The 22,750-nt window shown below is 39.8% G+C and overlaps 2 protein-coding genes across 4 annotated transcripts in view; one reads left to right on the top strand and one right to left on the bottom strand.

The window, feature by feature from the left end:
• WDR70 (WD repeat domain 70) overlaps window positions 1-22,750 on the bottom strand; it is a 201,456-nt gene that overhangs the window by 144,322 nt on the left and 34,384 nt on the right. For all 3 annotated transcript variants that reach the window (XM_040977476.1, XM_040977475.1, XM_040977477.1), the window contains 2 exons: window positions 20,064-20,123; window positions 16,728-16,861 (listed from right to left, as the gene is read on the bottom strand). In XM_040977476.1, coding sequence (XP_040833410.1) covers window positions 16,728-16,861; window positions 20,064-20,123 — 194 coding nt within the window. The remainder of the gene's footprint in view (window positions 1-16,727; window positions 16,862-20,063; window positions 20,124-22,750) is intronic.
• LOC121154488 (translation machinery-associated protein 7-like) lies at window positions 3,489-4,013 on the top strand. Its single transcript, XM_040977478.1, has one exon. The coding sequence runs from the start codon at window positions 3,491-3,493 to the stop codon at window positions 3,683-3,685; it is 195 nt and encodes a 64-aa protein (XP_040833412.1). The 5' UTR covers window positions 3,489-3,490; the 3' UTR covers window positions 3,686-4,013.

Raw genomic sequence — 22,750 nt, 5'->3', positions numbered from 1 at the left:
TGGTATGCAGTCTTTTAATGTGGTAAAGTATGGTTTCCTCTGCTGTAAAGAATTAGAACCACACAATATATTTCCTTCTAAACCAAGGCTATATCAATTTTTCTGTCCTCAATTTGAATACGTCGTTAAGAGACCCAGACAACATGGATCATCAAGACAAAAACATCAATGATGCCCAATCTTAACAAAATCATGTTAAATGAATTAGATGAAAAAGTAACAAAAATACTGGTGAGATACAAGTTCCCCCAGAGATCAAAGATAATCCCTAGAAAAGATCAGGACCAACCTCAAAACAGACAATATTTACCAAGCAGATGAAATTGCTTCACCAGTTGAATGAATAACAGCAACCTGTTGTCATTATCTGTCCTTTTGTTAATGCAGTAGCCTTACAAATTAAATAGCTAGGGTGGTAAAATAGAATTTAGCCATGGACCCAACATCACATCTCCACAATGATCTGCTGTTGCTTCTTAAAATACAATCTGCCAATAACAGAGGCCTATGGTGAGCTCTCCCTTCCCAAACTTGCACAACTATTTAGCCTTTCATAAGTTCAATGTGTAAATTTTAAGACATAAACATAAAGGCTTATGTGTTTATATATGCATACGTGCGCGTGTGTGTGTGTGTATATTGTTAAACATGCAGTGAACTGACTGGTAACTGATGTCTAATCGTATGTCGTGCAATGCAATTAATTTATCCAGACTGCATTATTATACAGAACGGCACACACTATCCCATACTTCTATGTCTCCTTTAATACCTAGAAACCGTGCCTAGAAATTTTACCTGTCTTCAAAAATAATATACCTCATGCTATCCATACTATTAATTTCTCTAATGCTATTTCGTATTAATCATTTTTAAAGATTTATCTATTGTTATTGGAAAGGCAGATTTACAAAGTAAAGGAGACACAGAGAAAGACCTTCCATCTGTTGATTCACAAATGGTCAAAACACCCTGAGCTGAGGTGATCTGGAACCAGGAGCAGAGCCTCCTCCATGGCTCCCATGTGGGTACAGGGTCCCAAGGACTTAAGCCATCCTCTGCTGCCTTCCCAAGCCATAAGCAGAGAGCTGGAGGGAAAGTGGAGCCTTCGGGACATGAACTGACACCCATATGGGTTACTGGCACTTTCAGGTGAAGGATTAACCAGTCAAGCCATTGCACTGGTTCCATAGTGATTTTTTAAAGTATATGACATATTTACTACTTAAATATGAAATAATGGGCCTGGCACAGTAGCCTAGCAGCTAAAGTCGTTGCCTTGCCTGTAATGAGATTCTTTATGGGTACTGGTTCTAATCCTGGCGTCCCCACTTCCCATCCAGCTTCCTGCTTGTGGCCTAGGAAAATAGTCAAAGATGGCCCAAAGCCTTGGGACCCTACAACTGCCTGGGAGACCCAGAAGAGGCTCCAGGCTCCTGATTTCAGATCGACACAGTTCTGGCCATTATGGCTGGTTGGGGAGTGAATCAACAAACAGAAGATCTTCCTCTCTGTCTCTCTGTAAATCTGCCTTTCCAATAAAAATAAATAAATCTTTAAAAAATATATGTGAAATTATGGAATCCTAGTTATTTTTTTAAACAGTCAGCTAAGGGAAAACAGTGCTTTCAACTTTGCAGTTTTATAATCAGTTCTTCATTTCATGATTTTAGTAGTTGACATGAAGTTATCCATGTGGAAAAAAAATGTTTAAGTGTTCTCTCTCTCTCTCTTTCACTTACTCTGAAAGAAATGAGTAGAAATCAACTGAGGAATGTTGAGCTAAGGATTAGCACAAACTGATCTACAAGGCACGGAAGTACTTATTTATGCCTGGATCACTTTGTCCCCTAAAGACTTTGGATTCCTACTGAGAATATTTTTTAAATTAACAAAAACCTATTACACAAGAAAGAAACCATTAAAAGACAACAGCTATAAAATTTTTTATTTCTATAATCTGTGATATTCCAAGTCAATGCATTAATTAGCTAAGTCAAGAGATAGTAATTTCAAAACCTTGTAAACATTTAAAAATTTTCAATATATCTGCAACAATACAAACGTGATTCAAAAGCAACTGAAATTTACAAGGATACTTAGAATTTTTGTTTTCTACTCCTATAACTAAAAAAAAAAAAAACCAAATTCAGTTAGATGTTATTAAAAAGAGCTATTATCCAATTTCACAAAAATTGGAAGATCAGAGGCTGATTGTGATTCACCTGCACTGACTGCAAATGTCACATGGAAGCTGACTATGTCCCAACTGCCACATCTGATGCAGCTAGCCGATACTGGGAAAAGAAGTTAGGATTATCCAAATGTTTGGTTTCTGCCACCCAAAGGGGAGATCCAAATGAAGCTCCTGCTTTTGACCACTGTAGCCACATGGAGAGCAAACCAATAGATGAAAAATCTCTCTCTTTCTCGCTCTCGCTCACGCTCTGGCGCTCTCGCTCTATAGCTCTCCCTCGGTCTCTGTGACCCTTTCAGAGCAAAAACAAAAATTTAAAACTGGAAGATTGAAATAAGTAGTATGACTAATAATTTAATTAACTAGCAATTAGAAAATTTATACAAGAAACCATAAGGAAACAAGGAAAACATGGAAAAACTCTACAATGAAAAATACAGCAATGGAAACTTGCTGAAAGTTAAAATTCATGGATGGGCTTACAGCAGAGAATTAGAAGGTTAGAACCTCTGAACTGAAAAATGAAGAGAAAACAGGGGCAATGTGGAAAATAAACTACAATACAAGGTAAGATGTGGTAAAATTCATCTCACGTTGAACTGCAGAATGGGATATGAGAAAGGCATGTGTTCTGATTCAGAAAAAATTTAAAGTAGCTGTTTTAAGAAAACTCAACAAATTTCCACAAAGACAAAGAAGTAATTCAGTATTCTATCAAGCTAACTTAGTAGAGAAATGGAAAGAAGTTTTAAAAATCAAACAGAACTCTTTAAGTTGAAAAGTACACCAACTTAAGTTTAAAAACATTATATAATAATAAGGAAAATCAAGATGGCAGAATAGGCTAATGGCACGTTTAAACAGATAAAAAAAAATATTAGCCAGTGTAAAGCAAAGAGGGCACATTCCAGGAAATAGGAGAGGACTGACCGACGGCAGAGGGGCACCTGGAGACTGATGGACACGGGAAACCAGTAGAGACAATCGTGGGATTTTGAAATGACCAGTTACCGCAGCAGCATTCAGTGAGCAGCTATCTAAACTCCACCAGCAACCCGGTGGGAAGAGGACTTCACCAGGACCAGGAGGTAAACTCAAACAAAGAATTGCCCAACTGGCTAGTACGTTTGGTCAAATTGGGACAGGACTGCAGAGAAGCTGGGTTTTAAAACTGCATTCAATGAAATAATAAAGGAAAATTTTCCTAATCTAGAGAAAGAATGGGGGACACAGAATCCCTAAGACTCATTTTAAAAATTCTGATCAACAATGAGAAGCTCGGCGGCAGGAGCCATGTCCGGCCGGGAAGGTGGCAAAAAGAAGCCCCTGAAACAACCCAAAAAGCAGGCCAAGGAGATGGATGAGGAGGATAAGGCTTTCAAGCAGAAACAGAAAGAGGAACAGAAGAAACTGGAGGAGCTGAAAGCGAAGGCCGTGGGGAAGGGCCCCCTGGCCACAGGTGGAATTAAGAAATCTGGCAAAAAGTAAGCTGCTCCTTGGCACTTGATGTGATGCTGTCCTCGACCCCACACGTGTCTGAACATCTGGCGTCTCGGCCGGAGCATCTTTAGCCGCCCATAGTTAGAATGTAGTGTCACCTTGGAGCCCGATGTACATTTACAAATAAACTTTTGTAAAAAAAAAAAAAAAAATGAGGGAAAAAAAAAACCACCACTGTATGGTAGCTGTCTCCTAAGTTGTTTCATCCAGCCATCCTTAGCTACGCGTGTAAAGTAGGCCCAGCTGAGAATCCTGCCAGAGGCTGCTCTGTGGTCTCTATTCTCGAAATTCTGTATCACCTGGAATTAAACTCATTGGAAAGGCAAAAAAAAAAAAACAAAAAACATGAGAAGCTCATGCAAGAGTTCAAAGAATTTAAGGAAGCAGTAAAGCAAATCAAGGCTGGTATAACAGAAATTAAGAACACAGTAGAGCAAATTAAAAGTTCCGTGGAGAGTCTCCAAAATAGAATGAAGCAAGCAGAACATTCTCAGGATTGGAAGATATTCCCTGTCACCAGGGGGAAGCAAACAAAAAGCTGGAAGCAGAGCTGAATCAGCCCAAAAAAAAGTATTCAAGAATTGAAAAACACTATTAAGAGGCCTAATATAAGAGTTTGGGAGTCCCAGAAGGTGCAGAAAGAGAAACTGGTTTTACAAATATACTTAATGAAATAATAATGGAAAATTTCCCTAATCTAGAGAAAGAATTGGGAAACAAGATCCAGGAGGGGCACAGAACTCCCAACAGACTTGACCAAAAGTGATCTTCACCAAGACACATGATAATCAAGCTCTCTTCAAACATAAGGAAAAGATCCTTAAATGTGTATGTGAAAAAAATCAATTGACATATGAAGGAAGGCTGTGGAGAGCTCCCTGACCCGCAGAGAGAAGCTCTCTCACACACCGTGTCCTTTTCCGTGGTGTGAAGGGCCAGGTGATGGTGGTGAGTGACATTCACGTAGTCTGGTAGAGCAGGCTGTGGTGTGCAGTTCGTATCTTCTGTCTCGGTCCTCCGGTCTTCGTCTGTCCTCCGATCTTCGTCCGTTCTCCACCGGCTGCTTTTATATCGTTCTCAATCAATCACTTCTGCCCGTGATCCACGTGGCTGTAGGATAGGCCAGTACACAATCACTAGTGTCCGTGGTTCACGTGGCGCTAAGATAGGCCAGTAATCACAGCTGGGGGGTATTAGCCTAAAGGCTCCTTTCAAAGCCAGGGGTGGCTTTAGCACCCTGCTCCCCACAGAATGCCAATTAAATTCACAGGAAACTCTGCAGGCCAGAAGAGAATGGAGTGACATACTCCAGATTCGAAAAGAGAAAAATTGTCAGCCTAGGATAACATATCCAGTAAAACTTTCTTTTGTCTTTGAAAATGAAATAAAATTCTTCCACAGTAAAGAAAAGTTAAAAGAATATGCCTCTTCCAAACCTGCACTAAAAATAATACTTCAATACGTTCTCTTTGACAGAGAAGAGGAATAGCTCCCACCAAAACCAAAGGCAAATGGAAAGAACATCCCAGTAAAATGACAACAGAATACTAAATCAATGACCAATCGATTCCTACAATGACAAGACCAAATTATCACCCATACATATTAACCCTGAATATAAATGGCTTAAGCTCAATCAAACGTCATAGATTAGTAGACTGAATTAAAAAACAAAACCTGGGCCCGGCGCGGTGGCGCAAGTGGTTAAAGGTCCTCGCCTTGCACGCCTGGGATCCCATATGGGCGCCGGTTCTAATCCCGGCAGCCCCGCTTCCCTTCCAGCTCCCTGCCTGTGGCCTGGAAAAGCAGTCGAGGACGGCCCAAAGCTTTGGGACCCTGCACCCGCGTGGGAGACCCGGAAGAGGCTCCTGGCTTCGGATCGGCATAGTATCGGCCCGTTGCGCTCACTTAGGGAGTGAATCATCGGACGGAAGATCTTCCTCTCTGTCTCTCCTCTCTGTATATCCGCCTTTCCAATGAAAAAAATAATAAAAATAAATCTTTAAAAAAAAAAAAAACCTATCTATCTGGTGCCTACAGGAGACACATTTCACCAACAAAAATCGGCAAAAACTGTATTTCATGGATTTTGATATTTTTGTTTTTGTTAAGTTTCATCTCTCCAAAACAATTTCTTCTGATTAAATTATTCACTGACGCATAGGTCATACAGCAGCATCACTTTTTTCAAGAAAGTTCGATTTTCATTTCTTCAGTGACACTTTACTATTCAGTCGCATGTCATTTATTAGTAGTATTATATTATTAATAGTATTAACTTTAGTTTTCTCACAATTAATACTATTAGTAATATATATATTACAGAATTAGTATGATTCATTTCCTCAGGGACACTTTTTGATATGTCTTGACAACAGGATGCAGGACTCTCACTGTCCATCCCGCAAAGATGGACTTGTTTATCAGGAACTATGCTTCTGTAATGATATGGGGGATTCATGATGTGGAGGAAGGAACGGAAGGAGAAATAGCAGGGCCTAGGGAATTGCATGATAAAATAATAATTATAAAAAACAAAATATATAAGAAGAAGAAGAAGAAGAATATGGGGCTCAGCAGGCTAATTCTCCACCTGCAAGCACTGGCATCTCAAATGGGCACCGGTTCATGTTGCAGATGCTCCACTCCCATCCAGCTCCCTGCTTCTAGCCTGGGAAAGCAAGAGCCTGTTGCCAGGTCCTTGGGCTCTGATGCCAATGTGTGAAACCTGGAAAACTTCCTGGCTCCTAGCTTTGAATTTGTTCAGCTCCATTCATGTGGCCATCTGGCGAGTGAACCAGTGGATGGAAGATCTTTGTCTCTCCTTTCTGTAAATCTTCCTTAGAGGTGCTGGCGCAGTAGCCAAGCAACTGAAGTCCTTGCCTTGCAAGCACCAGGATCCCATATGGGTGCCAGTTCATGTCCTAGCAGCCCCACTTCCCTTCCAGCTCCCTGCCTGTGGCCCAGGAGAGCAGTCAAGGAAGGCCCAAAGCCTTGGGACCATGCACCCTCATGGGAGACTCGGAAGAGGCTCCTGACTCCTAGCTTCAGACTGGCTCAGCTCCAGTCATTATGGCCACGTGGGAAATGAATCATTGGACGGAAGATCTTCCTCTCTGTCTTTCCTCTCTGTATATCTGCCTTTCCAATAAAAAATAAATAAATCTTGAAAAAAAAAAAAGATAAACCACCCTCAAAATAGCCTCCAAAATCTATTGAAGTTTCAATACTTCTATATGATTTGGTAACCAAACACCTAATTATACCTTTATAAATCCATCTTTTGTTGTAAATTATCTTAAACATTTTGGGGCAATAATAAAGCACAAATAAACAAGCAACACTAGTAGTAGTAGTAGACACAACAGAAAATATCATCAAGGGATAGTTTCTATCCATTTTTTAAATGAAAACATTAAATATTTGAACAAGAAAAAAAACATACAGAAGGCATCAATTATAGAATAAAGCAACAGTGGACATTTGACCTAGCAGTTATTTACCCCTCACTTGGGATGACCATGCTCCCCATCCTAAATTTAAATTAAACCATAAAGTGGTACCATGAGACAAAAAATTACAATCAAATATGCCAGTTATCAATTCATGATCTCTTCACTCCAAATTCACCCTTCATTGCCTGCTATGCAAAAAAAGACTTGGGGGCCCGGAGCGGTGGCGCAAGTGGTTAAAGGTCCTCGCCTTGCACGCCCGGGATCCCATATGGGCGCCGGTTCTAATCCCGGCAGCCCCGCTTCCCTTCCAGCTCCCTGCCTGTGGCCTGGGAAAGCAGTCAAGGACAGCCCAAAAGCTTTGGGAACCTGCACCCGCGTGGGAGACCCGGAAGAGGCTCCTGGCTTCGGATCGGCATAGTATCGGCCCGTTGCGCTCACTTGGGGAGTGAATCATCGGACGGAAGATCTTTCTCTCTGTCTCTCCTCTCTCTGTATATCCGCCTTTCCAATGAAAAAAATAATAAAAATAAATCTTTAAAAAAAAAAAAAAAAAAAAGACTTGGGCCCTTTAGATATTTTTTTTCTTTCCCTGTTTGCATGACATAAGCTTTGTCAGTAGAAAATGCTGGAAAGACATTTCGGGAGAAAGTGCTTTCTCTTCCGTACCTATTGCACTCACCATGGCAGGCTCCTATACCACACACAGCTTCTCCAGGACCCACATCCATCAGCAAATGTGCTTTCTCCACTGTCAGACTCTTAAAGCACATGGCAGTCAGCAGCACCCAGCTAGTGTGGTGGCAAAGTAACCCTGGTGGGACAGATTTGTGGCAAGTTCTATCTTAACTGCATCACAAAAACTTCATGTTGCTCCGCAGCCATGATTTCTCAACCAGGCTCAAGATTTTCAACCCACATGGCCTCTTTCTTGAATGATATTTCTTAGTCTCTGAGGAGGGGGATGCTCCTTTTATTTTTCCTTCCTGTTTTCCTTAGAATTCTCCTTATTATTTACTAATCAGTCACTCATTAGTCCAAATCCATGCTTTTGTTAACAATTCTCCATGTCAAACTTCTGCTCAAGCTATATGTGACAATATGTGACAATAAAATCAATAAAAGCAACCTGACAGATCAAATTTCAGACAATTAATCCAGAACTGAAAAAATCATAGGCTGTTTAGTCATAGACACACACACACACACACACACACACACACACACACACACACACACACACACACATACACACTGAACTAACTCAAAGTCTCCCTGCAAAGAACTAGCTTTAACTATTAGTTAACAAGGAATATCTGTTAATGGTTACTCCCATTCAGGGTAAATGGTGACTACCAATATGATCAAGTACTAAATGATTATGTTGGATTCTGGGTTTATGTGTCTATCTTTGTGAATTTCTATTTTTAAGTCAAAGTGAAAACTAACACAACAACATTTAGTAAGAGAAAGGAGTACAAACAGTGGCTCCATGTCTCTGGCCAACAGCTCTATCAAATTGCTCTATTTACATTTGAAGGAAAACCCACAATCTCAACAATCCCACACTAATACCCATCTTCCTTTTAATCATTTCCCTCTGTTTTCACTGTTCATGTGCTCTCTGTAGTCCACTTTGCCAACATTAAAATGAAATATTCAGCATCAAGCTCACCATTCCTATCCCACTTCACTCTTAATTCTGCTAGTCACAGAGTTAAAAGGATGGGATTAAGAGTCATTAGACACAGTATGAAGGCGAATTAAAAGTCCTGTTAAAGGGGTATAACATCTGCTCCTCAAATTCCTGTTGAAACAACTAAGATTCCGATCAAAGAGAAGAGAGAGGAAAGCCAATCTGACAGTGAACTGGAGTCATGAGGAAGTGAATTTTCTCTCAGGGAGTAACTCTGACACCATACAAAGGCTTAGTGACATTGCACAATTCCTTCTGTGAAGTTATTCATGGGGCAAGTGGGAGAACTTGAGTGTAAGTGGAGGGGAGTGGGAAGGTGAAGATTGAAGATCCTTTTAAGTAGTTTTTGCTTGGCTAGCAAAACAAGCTGGGACATGCAAGACAGATAAACACAGCTGTTTGGGGCTGTCACTTGGGAGCCAAGGTGTCCTGCTGTAGTGAAAAGTGCACCGAAATGTGAGTCCAAGTTCTTGCTCTCTTGCTAACTGGCTGTGTGATGGTGAGCAAGCCCTTCAGCTTCACAAGACTCAGTGTCCTCATTCTATAGCAATTTCATGGCAGAGACAAGAAGGCAGCGCTGTGGAGAAAAGCTCTTGAGCCACCAAATCCATTTTACTAGTTGTATAACTTTGCTGAACCCTGGTTTCCTCTATTTGAAAAGAGGGGGGTGAGAAGACAAAGAAATAATACTTACAGGATTGGGACAAAAACCAAAAATAATAAATATAATAGCCCTGAGTAAAGTACTTAAAACCAATACTATATTTTTTCCTTTATGCCCAGGGTCTCTCTAAGATTATTTGAGAAGTTAAAATTTTGTTAGCCAAATGAAATGTTTTCCAAATTCATTAGAAGTAAGACTCTGGCACATGTTTTAACTATTACTAACCAAAATACTCGAAAGAAATGTTTTGACATCTTTTCTGATTTCCTGCTCCCGCCCTAAAAATTCAAAAACTATATTACATGTGGCTAAAAAATTATTGGGAAAACAAAGCAATAATGATGAAAGAAAATACAATCTTAGACTTGTATGCTATCTTCCTATTACTTTTCATGAAGCTATTCCTTCTAAGCATGCAATCCATATTATCTAGTGCTAAGAACAGGCCAAGAAAGCAAGAGACAGGACACAAAACCATTAGGCTTCGGTATGAGATTATGAAAAACACTAATTTTTACAAGTCAAAAATAAATCTTTAGCTACTACAAATTTATATATTTCAAATTTAAGAACAGATTTCGGGCCCGGCACGGTGGCGCAAGTGGTTAAGTCCTCGCCTTGCACGCCCGGGATCCCATATGGGCGCCGGTTCTAATCCTGGCAGCCCCCCTTCCCTTCCAGCTCCCTGCCTGTGGCCTGGGAAAGCAGTCGAGGACGGCCCAAAGCTTTGGGACCCTGCACCCGCGTGGGAGACCCGGAAGAGGCTCCTGGCTTCGGATCGGCATAGTATCGGCCCGTTGCGGCTCACTTGGGGAGTGAATCATCGGACGGAAGATCTTCCTCTCTGTCTCTCCTCTCTGTATATCTGCCTTTCCAATAAAAAATAATAAAAATAAATCTTTAAAAAAAAAAAAACAGATTTCCATTACAAAATTAATTAAGTGCATATCATCTATTGACTTAGCATACCAATTAGCAAGCTAGTGGCAATTTCAAAAAATATTTGTCAAATAACACTAAAATCACAGAAAATATCTACCCATGTTTATGCATAACAAACAGAATCTATAGCAATTTCATCAAAGTCAACAGTCTTACATGGAAATGAGATAAAATGACCATACAAATCAAGTATAAATCAATAATTCATGACTTTATATGATTTCACAGTAAAGTAACATTTTAACATAGGAAAATAAGTACCAATGACAAGAGATCTAAATGCATTTTTATTTATTTTTTTAATTATTATTTTTATTTGATGATTTTCACATAATTGATTAGGGTGACTGTGATTTGAGTCAAGAGCTATGGAAGGGTGGGTGAGATTATCATCTCCACATTTTCTTTTTTTCCTTCCTGTATCTAGGAAAAGTGGGGAGACAAGGAGAGAAGCCACATCCAGCATCCCAAACGCCTCTGCACCCTGGGATGGAGGACAGCCGTGCAACATCACCCCAGGGTCCCCAATGTGAGGCATGCTCTGAGGGTCCTGCTCAAAATGTTTCAATAGTTCAACAGTTCTGAATTACTGCCAATCTTCCCACTCCAAGCACGATGAAATCTCTCCAGAATCCACTGGTTGTCATAGTCCACTTTAGAGTTTCCATTTGCTCACTTAATCACTGCCAACACTTGGCTGGGACAGTTGATTATTTGTTCTGTCCTCTGTTATGGTACCAGGTATACTATGCAGACTCCAATGTACTACAATATCCTTCATGTGCACCTGGATGTTCTCTTGACAGAGAAGAGAAACAGCACCCACCAAAACCAAAGGCAAATGTGCACAACAGCCCAATAAAATAACAGAAGACTAAATCAATGAACAGCCCATTGTTGAATGGCAGGAACAAATTACCACCCATTCATATTAGCCCTGCATGTAAATGGCTTAAACTCATGAATCAAACATCATAGATTAGTACACTGGATTAAAAAAAACAAAATCTCTTTGTTGCCTACAGTAGACACATTTCACCAACAAAAATCAGCAGAAACTGTAACTCTTGGATTTATATTTTTTTCTTTTAGTTTCATTCCTTCAAAACAGTTTCTTCTGATTAAATGATTCACTGACCCACAGATCACACAGCAGCATCATTTTCCTTTTCTTTTAAAGATTTATTTATTTTTTTGGAAAGTCAGATCTACAGAGACGAGGAGAGACAGAGAGGAAGATCTTCCGTCTGATGGTTCACTCCCCAAGTGAATGCAACAGCTGGAGATGAGCCAATCCGAAGCCAGGAACCCCTTCCAGGTCTCCCATGCTGGTGCAGGGTCCCAAGGCATTGGGCCGTCCTCGACTGCTTTCTCAGGCCACAAGCAGGGAGCTGGATGGGAAGTGGAACTGCCAGAATTAGAACCAATGCCCACATGAGATCCCAGTATGTTCAAGGCGAGGACTTTAGCTGCTAGGCCATGCCACCGGGCCCAGCAGCATCATTTTCTTCAATAAGTTTCTTCATTATCTTTTTCATATTCTTCAGCGACACATTAGTAATTCCATAGTATGTTATTTAACTTCACAGCATTTTCAATTTCTTTTCTTCTTCCTGTTCTTAATTTCGTTTTCTGGCTTTTCATTTAAGGGGATGTACAGTAACTGTGTAATGGAAGCTATTATGCCCAGAAGCATGTTATTTAACTTCACAGCATTGTAAATTTCTATTTTTCTTGCTGTTGCTGATTTTGTATTGTGGAGTTCCATTTAGGGGAATGTATAATAACTGTGTATTGGAGACAATCATACCCAGATGTGAGGATACAATGCACTATGCATCTGTACTTCCAGATCAAAGATGGACTCCCAATGAAACTGTTAATTATATCTTCACAATAGGATGCTGGACTCTCTGCCATTGTCCATGCCCGCAATGTATGAAGAACTATACTATAATAATAACACAGGGGAACTCAGTGGATGAGGGAGGGAACTTAGGAAGGAGGTAAGGGAAATTCCAGGGCCTGTGGAACTGTATCATAAAATGATGATGATGATGATGATAAAAGAAGTAAAATCTTAAAAAGAACATAAAATAGAAGTGACCAACACTGTGGTAAAGCAGGTAAAGTCGCTGTCTGTGGTGCCATCATTCTATATGGGCATCAGTTCAAACCCCAGCTATTCCACTACTCATCCAGCTTCCTGGGAAAGCAGCAGAAGAGGGAGCAAGTGCTTGGGCCACTGACCCATATGGGAGACCCAGAAGCAGCTCCTGGCTTCAGACCAACTCAATTCCAGCTGGGCACCACAGTCATTTGGGTAGTAAACCAGTAGACGCAAGGTTTCTCTATCTCTTCCTCTCACTCTCTGTAAATTTGCCTTTCAAATAAATAAGCAAAACACAATGAAAAAACATCTTGTATTCTAATGAAAATAAAAGTCAAGAAACCTACCTGCTATTATTATACATAAAATACAAAATTGTTCCTTGGTCATTTCCACATATATAGGTACACTGACCAGAGAAGGTCTTAGTAGTGACTTACTAGATCAAATTACGTGTCTGTAAGTTGGAAAAGAATAATTGCCTTCTACGAAGTGGTATCAGTATATAATGCCACCAGCACCAGTGCTGTGCTATGGTCTGAATGTCACCACCAAAACTCACACTGAAATATAAACCTCTACCTTAACAGGTTAGACCAGGTGAGATCTTTGAGAGGTGAATAGGTCACAAAGGCACAGCTCTCCACGTGGGTTAAGCCATCTGAGGTATAGGTTAATGGCCTACTTCAAGGGCATTTTTGTTTTTGTTTTTGTTTTGTTTTAAGATTTATTGATTTTTATTGGAATGGCAGCTTTACAAAGAAGGAAAAAGGTCTTCCATCTGATGGTGCACCCCACAAATGGTTGAAATGGCCAGAGCTGAGCCAATCCAAAGCCAGCAGCCAGGAGTTTCTTCCAGGTCTCCCAAGTGGGTGCAGGGTCCAAAGACTTTGGGCCATCCTCCTCTGCTTTCCCAGGCTATAATCAGGGTGCAGAACAGAAAGTGGAGTAACAGCGACATGAACCAGTAGTGTCCATACGGGATGCCAGTGCTTGTAGGGGAAGGATTAGCCAAGGAGCCATTGTGTTGGCCCAAGAATGGGTTTATTAGAAAAGCCAAAACGATCTGTTTTTTACATGAGCACCCCTCCAGCCTAGGACAGCCTGTGTCACCATGGGACAGCAAAGAGAGTCTCTAACAGTAAGAAGGCCCACTAGATACAGCGCTCAATCCCCTGCGTCCAGAACCACAAATTAATAAAATTCTGTTATTTAGTGACTACCAAGTTTGTGATATTCCATTGCCATAAAAGAAAGCAAATACAGCTTCTTTATCTAAATCTTACCATTCATATTTCACATTTTGCTCCTGAATAGATACTTTCAAATTGTCTGTGGGGAAAGGCTGAGTGATCTTTACCTCACTGTCACGTTCTCTTCTCCCTGGATAGTGTCAACCCCAAAAGTCATGCTTAGCCCCTTGCACAAGGATACTAAAACTTCTTTCCACTAAAAAAAAAAAAACCTGTATAGGATTATTTACAGAGCTCTATACATAATACCTAAAAATCAGAAATAAGCCAAATGTGTATCAACTGATGAATAAATAAACGATACTATAGCCAGAGGAACAAAGACTGCATAGCAAAGAAACCAAAACTACCTTGGGAGGAAAGAACCACATCACACCGATGAGGACCTATAGGTCAGCTCAGACAAGCAGACTGATTACAAAGGACCTAGAGGGAGCTCAGGGGCATAATGGGATTTCTTAATCTGTTGTGACAGTAGTAACAGGATTCTACACATTTCTCAAAATTCACAGAATTGTAGTTAAAGAGAGTAAGTTTTATTTATGTAAATTATAGCTGAAAAAAATGACTTTTTAAAAGGTCATGAAAAGCAATAGGGCAATGAATAGGTATTCAACAAGTTGTAGCCAAAGAAACAAAAAGCAAATAAAAAAGGTAACCAGAATTAAGTAAGAAAGAAGAGAAATGGACAACCGATAGGAGAGTCAAAACTAGATAATTTATACTCCTAAAAAAGAAATTAGGACAGAGTCATTTGTTCTGATTTCTAGAAATAGGAAATTTTGCATTTCTGAATACAGGATTGGCTCCAGAAGGTGAAATAAAAGGCAAAGATGTTTTCTCCTTCTTTCAAAATTTGAAACTGAAAAGACAAGTGCAATGTGCTAAAAATAATATTTTGCTCTACTCAACACAAAACAGATCTTATAATATAAAAAATTCTATTATTCCCAACTTATTTAAAAATATTAACTTGTTACTACATGCCAGGCACTATTCTCAGTGCTGGAATACAAGTAAGCAAATGTGAAAAACAATTCATTACTGACAATTACAAGTGTTATGAAGAAATAAATCAAGGAAATGAGAGAGCAGGAGGCACCGGAGAAGTGGGGCAAGGAGCTGCTTTTGACTAATAGTTAGGAAAGGATCAGACATTCGAGCTGAGACATGACCCAAGAGAAGGTTGTTGGTCCTTAATTAAAAGAATATTCTAAAATTATGTAATCTGATGGCAGTTGTAGTGGTAAAGAAAGCTCGGGAAATAAGTAAAAAGCTATCTTAAGTTTATAAGCAAAGAAAAGGCGTAACACTTTCAGGTAAACAGTGTGTACCAGAGAGTATTAACTGTTCTTCCTACATACCTTTCCACTTCCTTTTAAAGTACGCTGAGGATGCACAAGGACAACAACCCCGTAATGAACAGACTAAAATCCTTCCTCGGTTGGAAAATCACAGGAAAGCACTGTGCATCCCCAAGGCTAACCTGACCTGCAGGAGAATGACCTGGAATCTCATAAGCCCACTAGCTTCACAGCTGCAGGCATCTGAGCCTCCAACTTTACCTTTGCTTTAAAAAATATTTATTAATGGACTTCAGGTGGCCTGCCTGGGGTCTTCTTGCCTCTGCCCAGCTGACAGCAGCAGAGGCGACTCCTGATTGAGCCCACCTGGAATCACGTTGATCCCGCTTGCCCGGCAGGAGCAGCAGTTGACTTCACGGGGCCTGCTCGGGGTAGATGTGAACTGTGGATGGAAACAGGTCTGGCTGGGAAGCTAATGGGAATCCTACTGGTGAGCACAAGAACCAGACTGAGGACAGCAGCCTGAGCTGGACACGGCTACAGCCTCCCTCGCTGCGGGTGTGAACTGGATCTGAGGAGTGACAGACTGGGCTAGACTCAAGCACCCACTAATACTCATGAGACCCCGGCTAGGTACAGAATGGGCTGAGACAGGTCTTGACTCCCACTGAACCACGTGAAAGCTGTGTCTGGGTGTGGACCAGGAATGACTGGTCTGCATCACCCAATAGTAAAAACCAGAATGGGTGTGGGCCAGTTGAGCAAGGATACTGTTCCTGTCAGGACAAGAGGGAGACAAAGTCAAACTGCGCAAAAGACCCTCAAGTGTGCATGAGATCTGCCACTGGGAGGAGACCTGAGAGAGGAGCTTGGGAAACTCCTTCATCAGCATGCAGTCCCTGCAGGTGAGTGCAAGAACCAAGGTAAAAAGCAGCCCAGACCATGCCAGGTTACAGTACCTGCCAGCACACATGTGGGTCAGGTCTGGGGACAGTCCAGGCTGGGCCAGTTCATCCACTGGCAGAACTGAGAACCAGAACAGGGTGCAGAAGGGGACATATTTGCTGGATTATTTTAAAATAAACTAGGCAAGGTTAAAGCTTGTACATATTTTTTAAAAAGAAAAAAAAAAAAAAACAGACCACAGGCAGCTTTTTGACACAATTAACTCAATACTGGAATGCCCACCCAAGTTCCTAGGCTCAAGTCCTGCTCTCACTTCTGATTCCAGCTTCCTGCGAATGCACGCCCTGGGAGGAAGCAAGCAGTGGCTCAAAGCAGTAGGTTCATTATCACTCAACTGAGAAACATGGATTGATTCAAGAATATGGACTTTATTTGGGAGTTATCTCTGTTTCTCTCTGTCTCTCTCTCCTGTCCCTCTCTCTTATTCTCATTCCATTTCTCAAATAAATAAAATAAATTTCTCATTAAGTTAGATAATGGTGCATATCCAGCTTTCAAAATGTTTTAAGTAATTAATGAAACTGTAGGAAAGAAACATACATTTCCTTTTACATTCATAGAGGCAGTACAGTCATAGGATATACATCATTACAGAAGGAATTCAAGTGAAAACAGCAAAATATTAAATTAAGTGACTACATACCACTCGCAGGGCTGAAGAGATCGAAATGCCTTAAAAGAAGCATCCATTCCAGCAAAATCCCAAAACTTCACATCATAGTCATATCCTCCAGTCACCAAGCGGGCACCTGAAGGATCCAGACCCAAAGCAGATACCTGGTTTAAAAAAGCAAAACAACTAGTCAGAACAAATTACTTCCACTCTTGGAATTATATCTACAAAATTCATGAAATCTGTTCCCTATGCATTAGTAATTTTTTTAAGCATTTTTAAACATCACCAGGGATCATTTTTTTAAAAATGAAAGCCAAGTTTAAACAATATTTTTGCATTAAAAAAAATTATTTTCAAAAGAAAGAAGTGGTTTTTTTTAAGCACCATTTTGGGAGAAAAAAAGAAAGATGGAAGCTTCTCTATCCTTAGTGTAACATAAGCAACAACACAGCCTAACAAATCAGATACATATTTATATACATACATATATAAGTCAGATACACATTCTCCTCTATCAAAAAAGGGTAATAGCATAAATACAAAGTTGATTATTCTCCCAGATAAAGACAGAAGATGCTAAGTTCTACAGCAAAGTGACAACACGAGAATAATACTAGAATTGTGAATATTTTAAGCTCTTTTACATTTACTGCACAAAACGTCAGATCAAATGAAAATAAAACTCTACCAACATAAAAAAAAAAAAACCAACATTAAAATATTCAGCTTTTGGGCCCAGCGCGGTGGCGCAAGTGGTTAAGGTCCTCGCCTTACATGCCCAGGATCCCATATGGGCGCCGGTTCTAATCCCGGCAGCCTCGCTTCCCTTCCAGCTCCCTGCCTGTGGCCTGGGAAGGCAGTCGAGGACGGCCCAAAGCTTTGGGACCCTGCACCCTCATGGGAGACCCGGAAGAGGCTCCTGGCTTTGGACCGGCATAGTATCGGCCCGTTGTGCTCACTTGGGGAGTGAATTATGGGATGGAAGATCTTCCTCTGTCTCTCCTCTCTGTATATCTGCCTTTCCAATAAAAAAAATAATAAAAATAAATCTTTAAAAAAAATTAAAAAAAAAATATTCAGCTTTTACCTTTTGCAGAAAGAACTAATTTTTACTGGTCTCATTGATTGCATGACCCAACTGGGACAGGCAGGCCCTGAGGCCTAGGGCATGGGGCTACACAGGCAAGGGTAAATAATGAGGACCATGAGTACCAAGTGGAACTCCTCCAGCTTATGAGATGGACCCATCAGATGAAATAGAAATAGATTTCTGAACCTGCAATAGGCAAGGCCTACATCCCCAATCAGCAGGAAGTAGTTACAGAACATGTGATTAATCTGTATCCTTCAGCAAACTTTAAGATTAAAAGGTCTGAGCTTTCTGAGGGCAGAATGAAATGGCATAGGCAGGTAGGTACCTAGTTAAGGGCCACAAGAGGGAAGCCAAGCCTCCCCACACTCTATGTAATCCTATCTACCTACCTGTCAATCAAATGGCTCCTTGCCCAGGATGTACTGCCACTCACCTGGGCCCTGGAGCTGGTTCCAGGTAACTACTTCCCTTTCCAGGCTCACAAGACTGGCAATGGAGAGGCGTACTCTCTCTCTCTCCCTCTCTCTCCCCAAAGACCACAGGATAGATTTCCACTGTCTGGAACATCAGATCAACCCAAAATAAGTTGGCATAGATCCAGAACCTTTCCCATCAGCCTGCATCAAAGGACAGATGGGCATGCTGAGGCTCAGCTCTGCAAGATGTGCACTGGCTTCCTGCTTATGGCCAGGGAGAAACAGTCCATGACATGGGCACTGCCTTCCTTGCCCAGGGGAGACCTGAATGAAGCTCCTAGACCTTGACTTCAGTTTAGCCCAATTCTGGCGGTTAAGGCCATCTGCAGAGTAACTAGCGGATAGAAGATCTCTCTTACTCTCTGTAACTCTTTCAAATAAATTTAAATAAAAAGAAAGAATTCACTTGTATCTCCCTAGCCTTCTTTCAACAAGCATTAGACTTTAACACAAAGTCACTCAACTGATTCAATAACACATTAACTATAAATGTCTAGCTGCTTACCCTTTTATTCTATGATTATAAATCACTTACCAAAATAGTAAAAATATTTCTAGAAAACTTAAGCGATTACAAGAACCATACTTCAAGCTTTGTTTAGGAATCAACACTAAATAAAAAATCTCGTAACTCATTATCCTTTACCCATTTTTTAAATAAAAACATTAGAATAACTCCCTACCTAATTCCCACTTAATAATATTTTCATCTTCTTTGTGAGTTGCCCAACAGCATTCATTTTCACTAAAGCCTGCTCCAAAAGATTGCCCTGGAAAGAAATTTGTGGGCATCAACAAGTATATTAGAACGGAAGAAAGGGCACGGCACAATAATGTAGTGGTTCAAGTCCTCCTCTTGAACACGCCAGGATCCCATTTGGGTGCCGGTTCTAATTCCAGCAACCCCACTTCCCATCCAGCTCCCTGCTTGTGGCCTGGGAAAGCAGTCAAGGATGGCCCAAAGCCTTGGGACCCTGCACCCACAGGGAAGACCCAGAAGAGGCTCAAGTCTCCTGGATTCAGATTGGCTCAGCTCCAGCCATTGCAGCCACTTGGGGAGCAAATCACCAGAAGAAAGATGTTCCTCTCTGTCTCTCCTCCTCTCTGTATATCTGACTTTCCAATAAAAATGATGTTTTCTCTTAATATGAGATGGCTTTTATACTTTTTTATATGCCAGATATTCAGAAAAAAAAGTAGTTTCATTGAAAATGAAAATAAGATAATTTTATCCTTTCATTTCATATGCATATTTCACTCATTCAATAGCATTCTAGTGCTTTTATAATAAAATACATTCATCTTCTATCTCAACTATCATATAAATTTTAATAACATAATTAAATGTAATTATAAAAATAGAATCTATATACCAAGTAATACAGAGACTGTTTTTAAAGTTCATTTCTTATCTGAACTTTCTTCTGAAAAATGAACAAACTCAAGGCTTTTACTGATACAGAAATAAAGTTAAGTGTATTAAGAAGTTTCCCACACACAAAAAAACAAAACTGCATTTGGGTTTCATTTCTTTCTTCTACTTATACTGCTCCTGTATCAGTGACAGGGAGGCATATTAGAGCCAACAATAATAATGGCAACAAGGGTTCCTATTATAAATGAAAGGCAACAGCAAATATGACCAAACATAAAATCTTTCTCCTTGCTTTAATATCTATAGCTTTTACGACATAACTGATTGTGTAACTAGCCTTAACACAAATATATCTTATTAGTTCATTTGTCCATGACAGTCCGGTTATTAAGAGAAAAAAAGCTCATCTTTTAACTTACTGTTTTAGTGCCATGCCGCAATGTTATCTCATGTGAGTCAGGAATCTTCCGGACAGGATTCTGAAAAAAGGAAATTCCATGGTATTAAATAATATAGTATCTTGGAGAACAACTTCATATCTCATTCAAAGGAAACACAATGCTAGAAATGCTAGAAAACTGCATCACTGGATTGATTTTCCTACACAAACCTTAAAGAAGTAACACCAAAAAAAAGTCTAAAATGCTCTTATCAAATATTTTTACCTAAAACAGTAATACGTAAGTAACTGTAGACTGTAGGAAATTATATTTTTTAACACAATTTAAATTGTTAATATATTCCAGTTTTTAAAAATCAATAATTGCTCAAGGTGGAGGAATCCACCATGGGGGGAGGGGTATGGGAGGGGTGGGGGGAATCCCCAGCGCCTATGAAACTGTACTACACAATACAATGTAAGCAACAATAATAATAAAAAAAAAAAAAAAAAAAAAAAAAAAAAAAAAAAAAAAAAATCAATAATTGCTAATAATATAAATCATTAAAAGAAATCAGCAAGGTTTTTTTCTTATATTTTTTCCTCCATTAAGTCACTTCCCATCCAGCTCTCTGCTTCCGGCCTGGGAAAGCAGCAGGATGGCCCAAGTTCATGGGCCCCTGTACCCACGTGGGAGACTTCAAGGAGGCTCCTGGCTTCTGGCTTTGGATCAACTGAGATCAGCTCAGCTCCGGCCATTGTGGTCAGTTGGGTAAGTGAACCAGCAGATGGAGGATCTTCCTATCTCCCCACTAAACTGCACTTAAGAACTACCTTAGGAAAGTTAGGACTCGAAGTTTCCAAATTTGTGAACTACAAGTAATAGGTCTAACAGGTTACTGTAAAGAAAATGTTTTACAGGTCCTCTCAGAGTTTGTGACAGTGACTATTTCAAGGCTTATCTCCTAGCTCTCTGCTCATAACATTCTTGTCTTTTTTCCCGCGTCCTCTCTGCCTAGCACAAGACTCAATTGTGATGTGACCTGCCCCTGGAAGTATTTTTCAACATTTCAAATTCTGATTAAATGACCCTTGTATATAACCCCTGACAATCTTTTCTTATCTAAATAACAAAACTTATTCACAATACATTGCAATTTGTGACCTTTCACCCTCTCCACCACTCATTAACCAAGTTACAAAATGAAAAGATGATATATAGATCTACTAATTCTGGACCCCAGTCCACAAAATAGTTGATATAAGGCAGAGACATGTAAAAGATTTAAAAAGGGATACAGTCCAATGTCTAGCTTGTTGATCACATCAGAGTGTAATTGTAAACATATTCTCAAATATTGATTAATGATTATATCCATTAAAAAAAAAAAAACAGGTTCGATGATATCAGCTCAGGCCTGGTGAAAGGCAAAGAGTAACTGAGTGTTTCCAAAAAATTAAAACCTTTTTAAGCTAAATTATTATATCCTAGACTAAAACACAACTGAATTTAGAATAGCAAAATAAAGACAGATTTTCTTTCAAACAGGTTTCAGCTGAAAAGTTTGTATTACTTTACTGCTGTAGATAACTGAAGCAGTGACAAGGATCCATGAGGTCACTGAAGGCCTGGTATACTAGCTTAATGGCTAAAGTCCTCACCTTCCACGCACAAGGATCCCATATGGATGCCTGTTCTAATTCTGGCTGCTCTACTTCGCATCCAGAACCCCACCTGTGGCCTGGGGAAAGCAGTCGAGGATGCCCAAAGCACTGGGATCCTGCACACCTGTGGGACACTCAGAAGAAACTCCTGGCTCCTGGCTTTGGATTGGTTCAGCTCTGACCACTGCGGCCACTTGGGGAGTGAACCAGCAGATGGAAAATCTTCCTCTCTCTCTCCTCCTCTCTGTATATCCAACTTTCCAATCAAAATAATCTTAAAAAAAAAAAAAAAAACTCTGGACTATTCTTGAATTGAACTATCTAAAATACTGCTGCTTTTTAATTTGACAACACTGCAAGCAATAAAAGATCCTGTGTAAGAACTAAATACTCTTGCAAGAATCACAACTGTTGAAATGTTTCACTTAGAGAAGATTCTATTATTCCAATCTATGCTTCATTTCATTACTAATTACTTTTATATCATTCAACATATAAAAAAAAACCCACCAAATTACTGGGATAAAAAGTATTGTATTTAATTCAATGCAGAGATAAATTTTAACATTTAGAGAAAACAATTACATGAACAGAAAACTTCACATTTACATTAGGAGTGAATTAAATACTTAAGTAAATATTTATATGTCAAATCAAAATTTTACTGGAAATCATGTAGACTTATAACTCAAAAGAAGCCCATATAGTTGGCATAACTAAATTATCTAAAATAACAGCAATACATCTTTTGATAGCATATCAGTTGACAGTGACTTACTTCTCCAGAACTTTCACTAATGACTTTTTGAAATATGGCTTTGGGTGAAAATTGCTGTAACAATAAAATATTTTCACGATTTTCCTGCCAAAGAACATCATAAACTATGTGACTTCAATGAAGTAATTTATTACTACAATTTATAACAAATGCTACAATCTTACTAGAAGGGAAAAGATATTTTTTATTTTCTTTTGTCAATTTTTTCATTCATTGGCTTTAAATGTCAATCACAGACCATTTCCCAGGCTCCCTGGTCTATCTTCAATAACATCAACACCACA

Source organism: Ochotona curzoniae, unplaced genomic scaffold (assembly GCF_017591425.1).
Source record: "Ochotona curzoniae isolate NIBS_2020 unplaced genomic scaffold, NIBS_Ocur_1.0 contig_2754, whole genome shotgun sequence".
NCBI lineage: Eukaryota > Metazoa > Chordata > Mammalia > Lagomorpha > Ochotonidae > Ochotona > Ochotona curzoniae.
This window is presented reverse-complemented; position numbering and strand designations above follow the sequence as displayed.

What these genes read in the sequence shown, in the direction of transcription:
- LOC121154488 (XM_040977478.1), top strand. Translation starts at nt 3,491, where the DNA reads ATGTCCGGCCGGGAAGGTGGCAAAAAGAAGCCCCTGAAACAACCCAAA.